At 34.5% G+C, this 13,357-nt stretch overlaps 1 protein-coding gene across 2 annotated transcripts in view; it reads left to right on the top strand.

The window, feature by feature from the left end:
* LOC111088872 (glycine receptor subunit alpha-2-like) overlaps nt 1–13,357 on the top strand; it is a 24,909-nt gene that overhangs the window by 3,141 nt on the left and 8,411 nt on the right. The window contains exons 2-6 of one of the 2 annotated variants that reach the window (XM_022400050.1): nt 4,371–4,486; nt 5,120–5,184; nt 9,393–9,667; nt 9,985–10,067; nt 12,464–12,598. In XM_022400050.1, coding sequence (XP_022255758.1) covers nt 4,371–4,486; nt 5,120–5,184; nt 9,393–9,667; nt 9,985–10,067; nt 12,464–12,598 — 674 coding nt within the window. The remainder of the gene's footprint in view (nt 1–4,370; nt 4,487–5,119; nt 5,185–9,392; nt 9,668–9,984; nt 10,068–12,463; nt 12,599–13,357) is intronic. The other variant, XM_022400051.1, reaches the window with a different exon arrangement.

Here is a 13,357-nt window from a genome sequence, read left to right as displayed (position 1 = left end):
GTAACCTATTTGTATAGTTGTATATATATATATATATATATACATGACATTTGTTTGTATATAAAACGTGACATCGATTTACCGAGCCATAGAGAACAAGTCTAATCACGTGGGTATCAGCTGTATCTGTTCTACTTAAATCTACGGGGGACAACATTATGGTTTACTGCTGGAATATACGGAGGACAACATTACGGTTTACTGCTGAAATCCACGGCGGACAACATTACGGTTTACTGCTGGAACATACGGTGGACAACATTACGGTAGACAGTTGAAACGCACGGGGGACAACACTACGGTAGAGAGCTTAAATATACGAGGGACAACATTACGACAGACAGTTGAAACGCATGGGGGACAGCATTACGGTTGACTATTGAAATCTACAGGGACAGCATTACTGTAGATTGATGAACCCACAGGATTTCTGTAAACTGCTGAAGCCGACAGGGACAAGATTATTGGGGGTTGCTAATGTTTAACTAATCTGCTTCACATTGCCATTCATCTACTGCTTGTTTTCTATAAGTCATTAGCAGTGTTAAGTACCATGTTTAAATCATTAACAAGATTACTCCACGTTTTGCATGACATCATAATGCTTAAGTTACTCTTGCTTCACCACTGTTAAACATATTATTATATGTACTTTTTGGACTCTGTAGACTGGTTAGACTCGTCAAGTAAGGTTTATTCAACAATACTTTGTAAACTGGTTAGACTCGTCAAGAAGGTTTAGTCAACAATACTTTGTAAACTGGTTAGACTCGTCAAGTAAGGTTTAGTCAACAATACTTTGTAAACTGGTTAGACTCGTCAGGTAAGGTTTAATCAACAATGCTTTATAAACTGGTTAGGCTCGTCAAGTAAGGTTTAGTCAACAATACTTTGTAAACTGGTTAGACTCGTCAAGTAAGGTTTAATCAACAATGCTTTATAAATTGGTTAGGCTCGTCAAGTAAGGTTTAATCAACAATGCTTTATAAACTGGTTAGACTCGTCAAGTAAGGTTTAATCAACAATATTTTGTAAACTGGTTATACTCGTGAAGTAAGATTTAATCAACAATACTTTGTAAACTGGTTAGACTCGTCAAGTAAGATTTAATCAACAATACTTTGTAAACTGTTTATACTCGTCAAGTAAGGTTTAATCAACAGTACTTTGTAAACTGGTTAGACTCGTCAAGTAAGATTTAATCAATACTTTGTAAACTGGTTAGACTCGTCATTTAAGCAATTCTTGTTTAAATGGTTATGTATTTCACCTTTGAATCATGCATTAAAACAAGCATTTTATTGCAGCATTAAAATCTACAGAAGCCGTAAGACTGTAAATAGGAGAAAGGGGGAAAGTCTTTATTTTCCCCTACTTTCTGTTTTCTAACTTCTTAAGAAAGGCAGTAAGTGGTTCAAGTACCTATATCACATTACCGTACGAACCGAACAATTCATTAGACTGGGCTATACAGTGTAGTTGCACGAGTAAAACCTTTGTACATCAGGTAAGTATCTTCTACAGGTGCATACATGGAAGTCATAACTGCGTGTAGAACCAAGGAAATGTACCATGCATTATAATTAATATAGAAGAACAAACAAAACATAAAAACCATAGAGACTACTAAGCCTGTCGTGTTGATCTGAGGTTTAAGCACAAAGCTATATAACGAGCTCTCAGTGATCTGCCCACTGCGGATATCGAAACTCAATTTTTAGCGCTAATGTGTTGTAAAGGGGACATCACAATATAATCAAAGATAGGATGTGCCATATGCAAGAACAGGAAAGTCCCAGTACATAAGTCGCATCATAAGAAGTTGCACTTTCTTATTTTTGTTTATGGTGATTGTAATTTGAAAGAAACACCTGAAACCTAATTTTAGTAAAATTGGATAAAACGGAATTATATTAGTCTATAAACGATTACATAAAGTGCTTAGCGCCACCACATAGTGAAAGATTAATAACTGTATTATGGTAAGTATGGATACATATGTTAATTAAGAATATTTATTTTAAACCAGGTGCACATTTGAAAAAAATAAAAATCTACAATATTATACGAAAAAATAAATAAAACAAGAAAGAAAGAAATAGCGATTAAAATGAAAATCAATGAATTTTAATTCTTATACTTTCAGTTTCACGTGTATATTTGCCATTTCTGTGTCCTGTGTAACTTGGTTGCACTGTTAACAATTAGAAGTGTTATCCGACAACACGACTCACGTTAAGCACTAAACCTAAATATGTCATTACCGGTCGAGAAGTACAAGACTTGGCATGACCTGGTGGCTTGTGTGCTCAACTTGCAATCTGCGGGTCACGGGATCGAAACCCGCCGAAGAACGTGCTGGTTCTTTATGTCGTGAGTTCACTATTCGCCGGTAAAGAGTAGCCCAAGAGTTGTCGATGGGTATTGTTGACTAGCTGTCTTCCCTTTAGTCTATCATTTCAAACTTGTTCCCCAGTGTGACAGTGGTAAGCTTACGGACTGAGAACGCTAAAATCCGGGGTTCTTAGGGTGTGGAGTGGCCCTGTGATAGAGCTCTGAATTTCCACGAGGGCGAGCCAGGCTCGAATCTGTACACACACACACACACATAAAATTCTCCACACAATCATTTGTGGATATGTTATTAGAGTGACGGTCAATCACATAGCGTAGATGGTGGATGGTAGTGAGCTGGTCAATAGTTCAAAATTAGGGATGACGGTAGATGGCCTTCTTGTACAAAAAAAATATAAAAAAAAAGATATTGTTAGGGAAGTACAAAAAGGTGCAAATTTGACAGGAAAAACATTTGTACTTCCTTATTAAACGGTATAGTCCTTCTCTTTTTCTTTTTTGCGCACGATTATTTTTCCATATAAATTTGGTATCCCTCGATGTAGTTATTCATCACTGATTTTGTAGTTCTTGGATATTCATATATATATTTTTAATGCAAACACGATAAATTAATTGTATTCACATATATATAAATATTGTTGTAGTGATTTCTACTGTTGCATTATATTGTTCGGTAAAACTAACAATGCAAAGTCCACTTTATGATAAAGAAAGTGTTATATTTCTTTGATTACAAGTTCCACAAGTATCACGTACTAGCTTATCGTACACTAAGCGAATGGATTAGTTTCACAATTATTGTTGAACAATCACTAACTTGTTAATATTCTCTCGTATCTTCGTCGAAACACAAACCCAATATTCACAAAATTGTACTAATCAACTAACAATCCGACAGTAACGAACAAATTCACTAATTCCATAACAAATATTTATATACTCGGGCCTAACTAGCGTTTTATAAAGGTCAAATCATTCGGTAACGTCCAAGATCTAGAAGGTTCTGATTATTAAGCCACGCGCAATATGTGTCGTTATACCCTCCCCTCCCCGGCCAAACAGTAATACTGATGTTAAAAATTCAATAACAAATAATTATATATTCCGGCCTAACTAGCGTTTTAGAAAGGTAAATAATTTCTTTAACGTCCACGATCTAGAAGGTTCTAATTATTAAGCCACGCGCATCACGTGTCATTATACCCCCCGACCAAACAGTGATACTGATATTTAATTTTAAAATGCTTCTTTTTTGTTTGTTTGTTTGTTATTAAGGGCAATACTAAATAATGGGATCTATGCTCTGCTCACCGCTGGAATCAAAACCCGATATTTAAAGTTACCTTGTCATACAACCAAATTATTTTTGCGGGTTTATCGAAATAACTGTAGTCCAAACTGTTAGTTTATGGTATAAGTATTTATATAAAAAAAAAAGAGACATAGTATTGTTTGGTAAAAATATAAACTGGGATTATTTAGGACTATCGTCTGTACTAGAGAGCGACTTTCGTCTGTGCTGAGGAGTGGGTTAGGAACAGTGATCTCAGCCATATTGTTGACTAAGATTAATTTTTTTTCAATTTTCGCACAAAGCCACTCAACCTCGCATAGTCGTCCTTAAATTTTGAACTGATAGGTTAGAGGGAAAGCAGCTGGTCAGTAGCATCCAATTCTAGCTCTTGGGTCACTCATTTCTAATAAAAAAATGGGATTTAACAGTCGCTGCTATAGCGCACCCAAATTGAGCAGTGTGTCTTTACGGTAAAGAACCACAAACCATATTCAGATTCACACTCTTTACGGGCTTCAATTCAGGCTCTGTCTAGATTAGTGACAAATATAAACACACAATATTTAGACTCTTATTTTTAATCTACTAATCATACACATAATACTGACATATCCTTCTGGTGACACGTATATGTACTACGATTCGTTTTTAGTTATATTTACGCGATAACTACGTAAATATTTCATCATCTTAGACTTATTTTGTCTTTGTTTTACAGACTGTTCCTCAGCTGTTGTACCAACAATTGCAGTGCAAAGACGGAAGTTTTAAGTGCAGGTTGTGCTGACACAAAATCTCAAGTTCTAAATGGTTTGCTGCCAATATCTGATTCGAGTAAGTTCATTATTTTGGTGTTCTTCTATTCTGAGTATCTTTAATACGTATTAGTACATTTTTGTCTCTATGTATTAGTTTAGTAACGGTACAAAATTTATACTAAAATACATTTGAAAAGATGGAAAAATACCAGTTTAACAACAATGTTACAACAAGGTGAATAATTACTGTTAAATTCTGATCACAGCAAGTTACGTATTTAGAGCGAAACTAAAAATCAAGCCGGTAATCAGTATGGTGAATTAAATATAGTGTTCTCACGTTCTTACTTATACATATTAAAATGCATTGTTTCATCAGTTGGGTAACCTCGCTGTTAACGACGTTTTCGGTCGTAAACCTAATAATAGCTCAAGAACTTATACATATTAAAATGCTTTGTTTCATCAGTTGGGTAACCTCGCTGTTAACGACGTTTTCGGTCGTAAACCTAATAATAGCTCAAGAACCTAAGCCTAGTTAGGAAATTTAGTTTAGTCTTAAATACGTATATTAAGTTATCAATGCAAAACAATCTCTGTAATAAAAGTATAACAATAGGAATAACAATTAAAAAAAGAGTAAAATGTTACATTGCTGTTCAGAACAAATCATAATTATTTCACGTGGCTAATATATTATTCTGTCTAGATCCGATACGAATCAAGACCCAGTTCTATGTCGAAGATGTGAACTCCATAAACGCACTCGACATGGTGAGTTCTTTGATATAATATGAGGAGAGACATGGGGATCATCAAGATATAATCTTCCTAGAAATTTCAAAACAAACCAAGTCACTCATATCTGGTTGATATCTATTACAATGACGATTGTAGCGAGCTATCTTTTATTTGATAGTGAACTCGATAATTTAATCTATTTCTCGTATGTCTCGCTGGACAGCGGTAAGACAACGCACTTACAACAGTGAAATCCGGGGTTCGATTCCCGCGGGGAACACAGCAGATAGCCCAACGTGAATTTTCTCAAAAACAAACAGATATTTTCCGTATGTGCTTATGTTTCGTCTAAACCAGTTTAATCCATAATAATGAAAACACGAGTTTGTATTTAAAATAATAGTTCAGTTAAATTATAACTTTCGAACTATGTGTGTGTTTATATACTTGCAAACAGTAATTGTTACCCTTCCTGTCTTAAAGCAGTTATTTGGCTGATAACACCGTGACAGGTACTATGAAGAACATTTATTTTATTCCTTTTTTGTTTATTTTTAATGGGAAAATGTCAAGACACACAAAACAGCCCAACCTAGTCGTCACGCAAGTTGTTTTTATGAATTTAAGCTATGTGTTTGTTGTTGAGACAGCTTCGCAGGGGGCCCCAGAACTTCCAGGAATACAACAGTTAAATGTTGAACGAAACCGAAGTAAAGGAACAGCTAATAGAACATTTCTCGAATCTTAGATCAATAACAAATAAAGAGAACATCTTATATTAAACTTCAAATAAGAAATGAAAGCTAAAATATATAATGGTTACTCTGACACTCAGACCAATCTTCTTTCACTAACGAATGACGTAAATGTGATAGATATGATACACAAGTTATATTTTTGACAGGCGCAGTTTCAAGCGTCTGCAGGAGAAGGTTTCTTACCCATAGGAAAATAATATTGACAGTTTTCCAGTATAGTAACCGTGATAAATGAGATGGTGAAGTTGATTTATTCACAGTGTTTGCAAGAAGAACTGGCTACGACAGAGACTTGTGAAACAGGAGTTTAATAGCCCCCAAGAATTCTCAAATAAATAGACCTAGTGCACCCAGAATTTAAAATAGATGGGTTAAGTAGTTCATCAGACTCCCGAAAAGGGAGATTTAGTAGTCTCTCTTATTCTCAAATTAAAGAAGTTTAATAGCTCTCGAGAACCCCGAAATAAAGGGGTCTAGTTATTCCACGGAGTTTTTAATAAAGGAGTCTAGTTATTCCACAGAGTTTTTAATAAAGGGATATAGTTATTCCACAGAGTTGTTAATAAAGGAGGCTAGTTATTCCACAGAGTTTTTAATAAAGGCGTCTAGTTATTCCACAGAGTTTTTAATAAAGGAGTCTAGTTATTCCACAGAGTTGTTAATAAAGGGATCTAGTTATTCCACATAGTTCTTTTTAATAAAGGAGTCTAGTTATTCCACGGAGTTTTTAATAAAGGAGTCTAGTTATTCCACGGAGTTTTTAATAAAGGGATTTAGTTATTCCACAGAGTTTTTAATAAAGGAGTCTAGTTATTCCACAGAGTTGTTAATAAAGGGATCTAGTTATTCCACATAGTTCTTTTTAATAAAGGAGTCTAGTTATTCCACGGAGTTTTTAATAAAGGAGTCTAGTTATTCCACAGAGTTTTTAATAAAGGGATCTAGTTATTCCACAGAGTTTTTAATAAAGGAGTCTAGTTATTCCACAGAGTTTTTAGTAAAGGAGTCTAGTTATTCCACAGAGTTTTTAATAAAGGGATTTAGTTATTCCACAGAGTTTTTAATAAAGGAGTCTAGTTATTCCAAACAGTTTTTAATAAAGGGATTTAGTTATTACACGGAGTTTTTAATAAAGGGATCTAGTTATTCCACAGAGTTCTTTTAATAGTCTTCAAATTAAAGGAAATATCAAAATACAGATTTAGTGATTCTCTGGACTTTAGAAATAAAAGAGTTTGATAACCCCCCAGTTCCCCAAAATAAAGGATTTATCAGTCTCTTAGATGACCGAAATAAAGGGTTTAGTAATAATATCTCTAATCTGACATCACAGAAAACGTCGTCATATTGGGACATAAATGAAACATGAAAATGTGCAGTACTTTGAAAGTTATCACGTAAATTGTCAGCCGATTCTTAACTTGTAATAAAGTTTCCAGATTTCATTGCGTGTTTGGACGTTGAGCCCTTTAATCTATACAATATTGTTCAGAGATAAACGCACACACCATAAGTCTCAAAAATATTAGTGGTTTTCGTAATATCAAACGTTCAACATTTAAGTACGACGCTGTAAATTTTTGGTGAAGTTGATTCGCCAGGGATGACATCTAATTATCGCTACTGGTGTTACTTAAGAAGGAAACCATTTCATTTTGAAGATATAACAACATTAAAGACACGGAACACGTGTGCTGTGTGTGTTATATGCTTGGGAAAACTGTGCCTGCAGAGGATTAGAAGCTATCTTTATAACAGCTTACTTAAGGCCTCAGTTCTAGCACGATACTCTGATATCTATATCCACCCGCTTTGACCAGTAGCCTTTTTCTGTACAGCAAAAAAAAAATTCATTACTTCTATAATTAACCTAGATGTATTGACTTGGTTATTCAAGGGAAACGTGCGTAAAGCTCGCGTTTGCAAGCGTATTTACTGGCTTGTGACTTCTAGTTTAATTCAAGGTTGTAAAGAAGCGAAAATTGTTTGATTGCTTTTGAATTTCACGCAAAGTTACTCGAGGGTTATCTGTACTTGCCGTCCAGCTGGTCAACTCCACATACCACCAACTCTTGGGGCTACACTTTACCAACAAGTAGTGGGATTGACCTTCACATTATAATGCTCCCACGGCTGAAAGGGCGAGCATGTTTGGTAACGGGATTCAAACCCTCGACCAGTTAATTATATTTTCAAGACCTTTGCATTGTAACTACTTAACAAGGGAAACTCCGCGAATATAACGAAGGAAATGTATACTATACTAGTACTCCTGTATAATCGCATCACTTTGGTTTAGATAATATATAAAAATTATAATCTGCTTATAACTGGCAAACTCATGAACCGATTGTCACCAAACCTGGCACGTGCCCTTAAAGCACCCCGGGGAGTGGCGTAGAAGTATCAATGTTCGGATCTGACACCTCCATGTCACACCAGGGGTCCGTATGTTTTCCCCATGTGTTGAATGGTTAAGTCAGCTAGTGTATATATATATAATCACTCACTAATTAAATCCAATTAAGATATATGAATAAATGTGCATAAAACAAACATTAATATCTAACTAAAAATCAACTTTAACAACAATTGATAGCGATGATATTTGGCAAACAGTGAATCACTGAGGCCCTGTCTGTTCACCTCCTCGCACCTAACTATAAAACCTATCCATGTGTTAAGTAATTACAGCACTTCAATTTAGAAAATGTATAAGAATTATGTTACGTCTGCCAATTACGATTTTAGTTAGGGGGTGCAAGGGGGCCGTGAAACCTTATAACTGTAGAGAGTGTTTGTATAATAAGCCTAAAATAAAGACGTAGTGTGGGATCTCCTAGCCAAGAGCCAAGTGCATAAAATTTATCATGGAAATAAAAATATCGATTCAATTTTAAACTTAAATTGTTTCTGAATTAAGCTATTTTCTGTTATATCACCAACGTTTTTAATAATAAAAAACTCTTTAATCAATGGAGACTCTAAATTATGAAATCAACAAATATTTTTTCCAGTTTCGTTGTCTATACATTTCATTTTATACTTTCAGTACATAGACTAACAACAATATTAGGTTATACTTTTGTTGCTAACGTCTGACTGCTTCGACTGCACTTTTCTGCCTCTTTGTTAGTCAAGCTTGATTTTGCAAAATGTATTTATTTCAGTTAGCTATGAGATGTGAGGTTAGGGTATACTGTGGGGTGTGGAATAACTAGTAAAAGTAAAAAGCAACAATACGCGTCTTATTTGTTCTGTGACCGTTCTTTTATATACAATATAATCCAGTCGGATTAACGAGGGCACATTTTAACTTACATAGTAATTTATGGATTGTATTGTAAAATTGTTTAATACATTATCAGATAATTATCGTCTTCTTTGTTTGTTCATACTTTAAAATATAAACATGCCAAATTTTGCGAACATCCGCACTATGTTAAAGTGAAATAAATAATTTTTGTCCAATATTTACCATAGGACTTTCGGTTGGACTACTTCTTATGGCATAGCTGGAACGTATCAGAAAAATACTGTGATCAGTACAGATCTCTTCTCTGTAATCTTGGGCTGTGCACAACTCTGAAAAATAGCCCTATCGTCGTCTCCAAAAATCATCTGGATAACTTCTGGATACCTGACACCTATGCTACAAATGCCAAAAGTGTGTATACTCCATCGTATGCCTCGTCCACCAAAGTACTAAGAATAACTCTTAGAGATTCAGGAACATGCGAGATGGAATACACCATTAGGTATCCATACAGTTAACGTTTGTTTCATTAACATGAACTTTAAAGCTTCGGTTTTGTAAAACAGTGTACAATTTTGAAAATTTGAAAGACATAAGAATACTTGTTTCTCAAGCTAAGCCTCGTTTTTCTTTTCTTTTTTTTAAGGTCCAAACAATTTCCTTTGTAAAATCAAATAACTACGGATGAAAATTAATTTCACCCTCTTACTTTCCTAAAAATGTTGATAAGAAATAAATGTATTTTAGAATGTAACGAAAATTAGTTTATAATTAGAATAACCTTCATTTTTAGATTTGATTATTGATTATTGTTCTCAGGTTGGCTGCTGTTGTTGCGTGTCAAATGGAATTTAAGCAATACCCGGTAGACGTACAGACGTGTCCTTTTACAATGCGAAGCTGTAAGTATTTCTTTTTATTTCGTATTTATTATTTAACATTTTATTGTAATCCATATCAGCTTCTGAATTACCGCATTTTTTTCTTTTGATAAATATTACCAGCACGTTAATCTTGACGTAGTCGCTCGAACGTTTTTACAGATTAAATTCACGAATTACTAATATTTAAAGCATTTTCCCATGCAGATTTAATTATGGTAGGCGATATGCCCAAGATAATAAAGATTAGTGATTATATGTTTATACTTTTTGCGAGAATAAAATATGAGGCTGGTATAACTGATGGTTATTAAATGTTAAACGATTTATATTTGATTGTTTGTTGTGAAGAGCTAAGCTGCACAATGGGCTACCTGTGTTCTGCCAATCGCGGGTATCTAAACCCATCTTTTAACGATATAAGCCTCCAGACTTGCCACTGAGCCATCGGGAGGCGAGACGATTTACATTAATCATCTTGAAACGATTTTTGCCATACATCGTCAAATGATTAAGGATTTTTATTGCCTGTTTATTTTCCTTTGAAATCTTGAAATAATTTAGGCGTTTAAATTAAACAACTTTTCATTGGTTACATTAATCTTATTTTTACCATTCATTGTTGTCATGATATTAAATTGTTTAGTTTAGATATTATTGATTAATTTATTTTTTGTGAGTGAATATTTTATTATTGTTTAGTTTTAGTTATAATAAGAGTCAAAAGCAGAGGATTGTAGGAAGTTGTGTTTATAAATCATTGATCTTGAGACTATCGAAGGTCGTGTGCAACACACTGACGTCGAAAATATAGATGGCGGACAGACTATTAAGTGATAGACATATAAATAGTGTGAGACGAGTGGAAACAACATACAGACAATAGCAGAAGAAAGTAAAGTTACAGGCAAGGAATAGTTCGGCGTGAAGTTTACCATAGAAGTGATAGGCTTAAAGATTAACATAGGCCTAGCGTTTAATATGTTAGAGTAAGACTAACGGTGGAAAAGGAGATAACAATAATAATATATTTCGTCAAAGCATGGTTCTAAAGTAATTTAATCAGCCTGAGTACACTTTGACAAAACGAATAGAGGATATTTTGAAGAAAGAAGACCAAACAAATTACGGTAACTAGCGCCACGTTTGTAAGTGAATCACACACAGAGTACTAGTACGATAGTAATATAGAGAAGATAGTTCGACTTGTCAACTGAAATTCTAAACTAATTGAACAGGCCTAAGTGGACTTTTGACAAGAGGAAGAGAAATACATAAATAGTGTTAATGATATACCTATAATCTCTATAGTGTGAACACTTTATTGTACATACGTTTAACTTGTTCCGAATATATATATTATTTGAAAACAAGTAAAGTGTGTGCTGTTTATTCATCGTTGAATTTATCACTAACAAGTCACAGACACCTACTGTAGAAGAATCTTAAGCCTAACAACAACACAGTATATATTTTTACTATTAAGAGTTATAAGTAAAAGCCCTTTATTTTGACAGTTTGCGAAGAATATATATTTTAAATTCTGACAATCGTTTGTATAATTATTTTCATATAGTTTATTGTAATTTTAACTTATTAACCAGAAAGAAAAACAAACTTAGGTTATATTACAATAGTTTAAAAGTTGTAATTTTATCATTTTGGACACAAAAAAGCAGCAGAAATGTCACACGTATGAAAAAATTATCTGCTGTTTTAGCATAATAGGTAAGGAGCCGGGCGTGACCCACTGGTTAGTGTGCTAGACTGCGAATCCAAGGGTCCACGGCTCCCATCCTGTTTACCGTGATGGTCAACTTTCACTATTCCAATATAGTCCAAGAGTCAGTAGTTGGATGTGTTGACTATCTGTCTTCTCTGTAGTCTATAAGCTCAAAATGAGAAACAACTAATGTTTCTCGCGAAAGTGTTAAAGAAACACGTAATAAGTAAGATCATACAAAGATCTGTCTAGGTAAATGTAGAATGTAATCGTGCCTAATAAGAATTGATAATGGAAGAAGGTTTATCGTAATATAATCGTTATTGTTAACAGTATTAGTAAAAAAATGATTGGTAATTAAAAATGTTATTATAAGGCAGTGTTTTCCAAGCTGTAGGGCGCCCCCAACCGAGCCCAAAAATAACGATGGAAGACCACGAAAACTGTCACCTTTCTCTCGAAGTTTTTTTTCTCTCTCTCCCATCTACTCATTCCTTGCAATTTTTTTTAATTAAAAACACGTAAAGAAAATGTGATGGGGGGGGGGGCAGAACGGAAACTTTCTTGAGTTAGGGGGGCGCCGCTATTTAAAGTTTGAAAAACACTGTTGTAAGGTAAATATTATTGGTAAGAGTGTTACAAAGAAAAATGCTGGTAATAAAAGAAGGTTTATGGTCTGGACACACTCTATTAGATGCATATCCTTTCAATACGGTGCGTTACGAGTGGACGGACAGCAGGTCAGGGGTATTGAAGAACCAAGACCTAAAACTATTGCAGCATAACCTAGAATTGCGAAAACAGGAGAGTACAATTTGGACATTAGACGGTAAGCCTAGTGTGTAGATTAAAGTTGACATCTTTTTGATGTATTCGTTCTAACTGAGTACCGGTTCTTTTTGGAATTTCGAGTGGGATCCCGCTTCTTTATTATTGTTTTCTTAAGCTGGTACCGAGATCCGTTTGTATTTCATGACGGTTTATTTTGAATAGTGTACGAATCTCGTTAGCTTATAGAAAATTTGTTTCTCCTTATTCCGTGAGGCCAGGTCATGTCAAAGGTGAGTATTTGTTAGGGAGAAATTGATCGCAGTTTGTAAAGTTGTTTTAATTTAAAACTTATTTTTTTCTGCCATTAGCGAAGCAAAATAATATCTTAAGTTTTGAAACGATTAACCGACCACAGTGAAACGGGTTTAAAATACTAAATAAACTTGTATTTTACTTTTTTATTAATTAAAATAATACAAATTAATGTATAAAGCAAAAACAAAACTAAAAACAAACTTGGTAGCTTACCAGGAGAAGGAAAACAAATTATGTGATATAGTTAAATCCATTCCATGCCCAGAGAAAACATAGAAGTCGGTGGCACAAGCGGATTGGATCCTAGTCCATCTCAGGATAACTTCTGGATCCTGGTCAATCTCAGGTTAACTTCTGGATCCTGGTCAATCTCAGGTTAACTTCTGGGTCCTGGTCCATCTCAGGGTAACTTCTGGATCCTGGTTAATCTCAGGTTAACTTCTGGATCCTGGTCAATCTCAGGTTAACTTCTGGGTCCTGGTCCATCTCAGGGTAACTTCTG

Source organism: Limulus polyphemus, unplaced genomic scaffold, assembly GCF_000517525.1.
Source record: "Limulus polyphemus unplaced genomic scaffold, Limulus_polyphemus-2.1.2 Scaffold4625, whole genome shotgun sequence".
NCBI lineage: Eukaryota > Metazoa > Arthropoda > Merostomata > Xiphosura > Limulidae > Limulus > Limulus polyphemus.
This window is presented reverse-complemented; position numbering and strand designations above follow the sequence as displayed.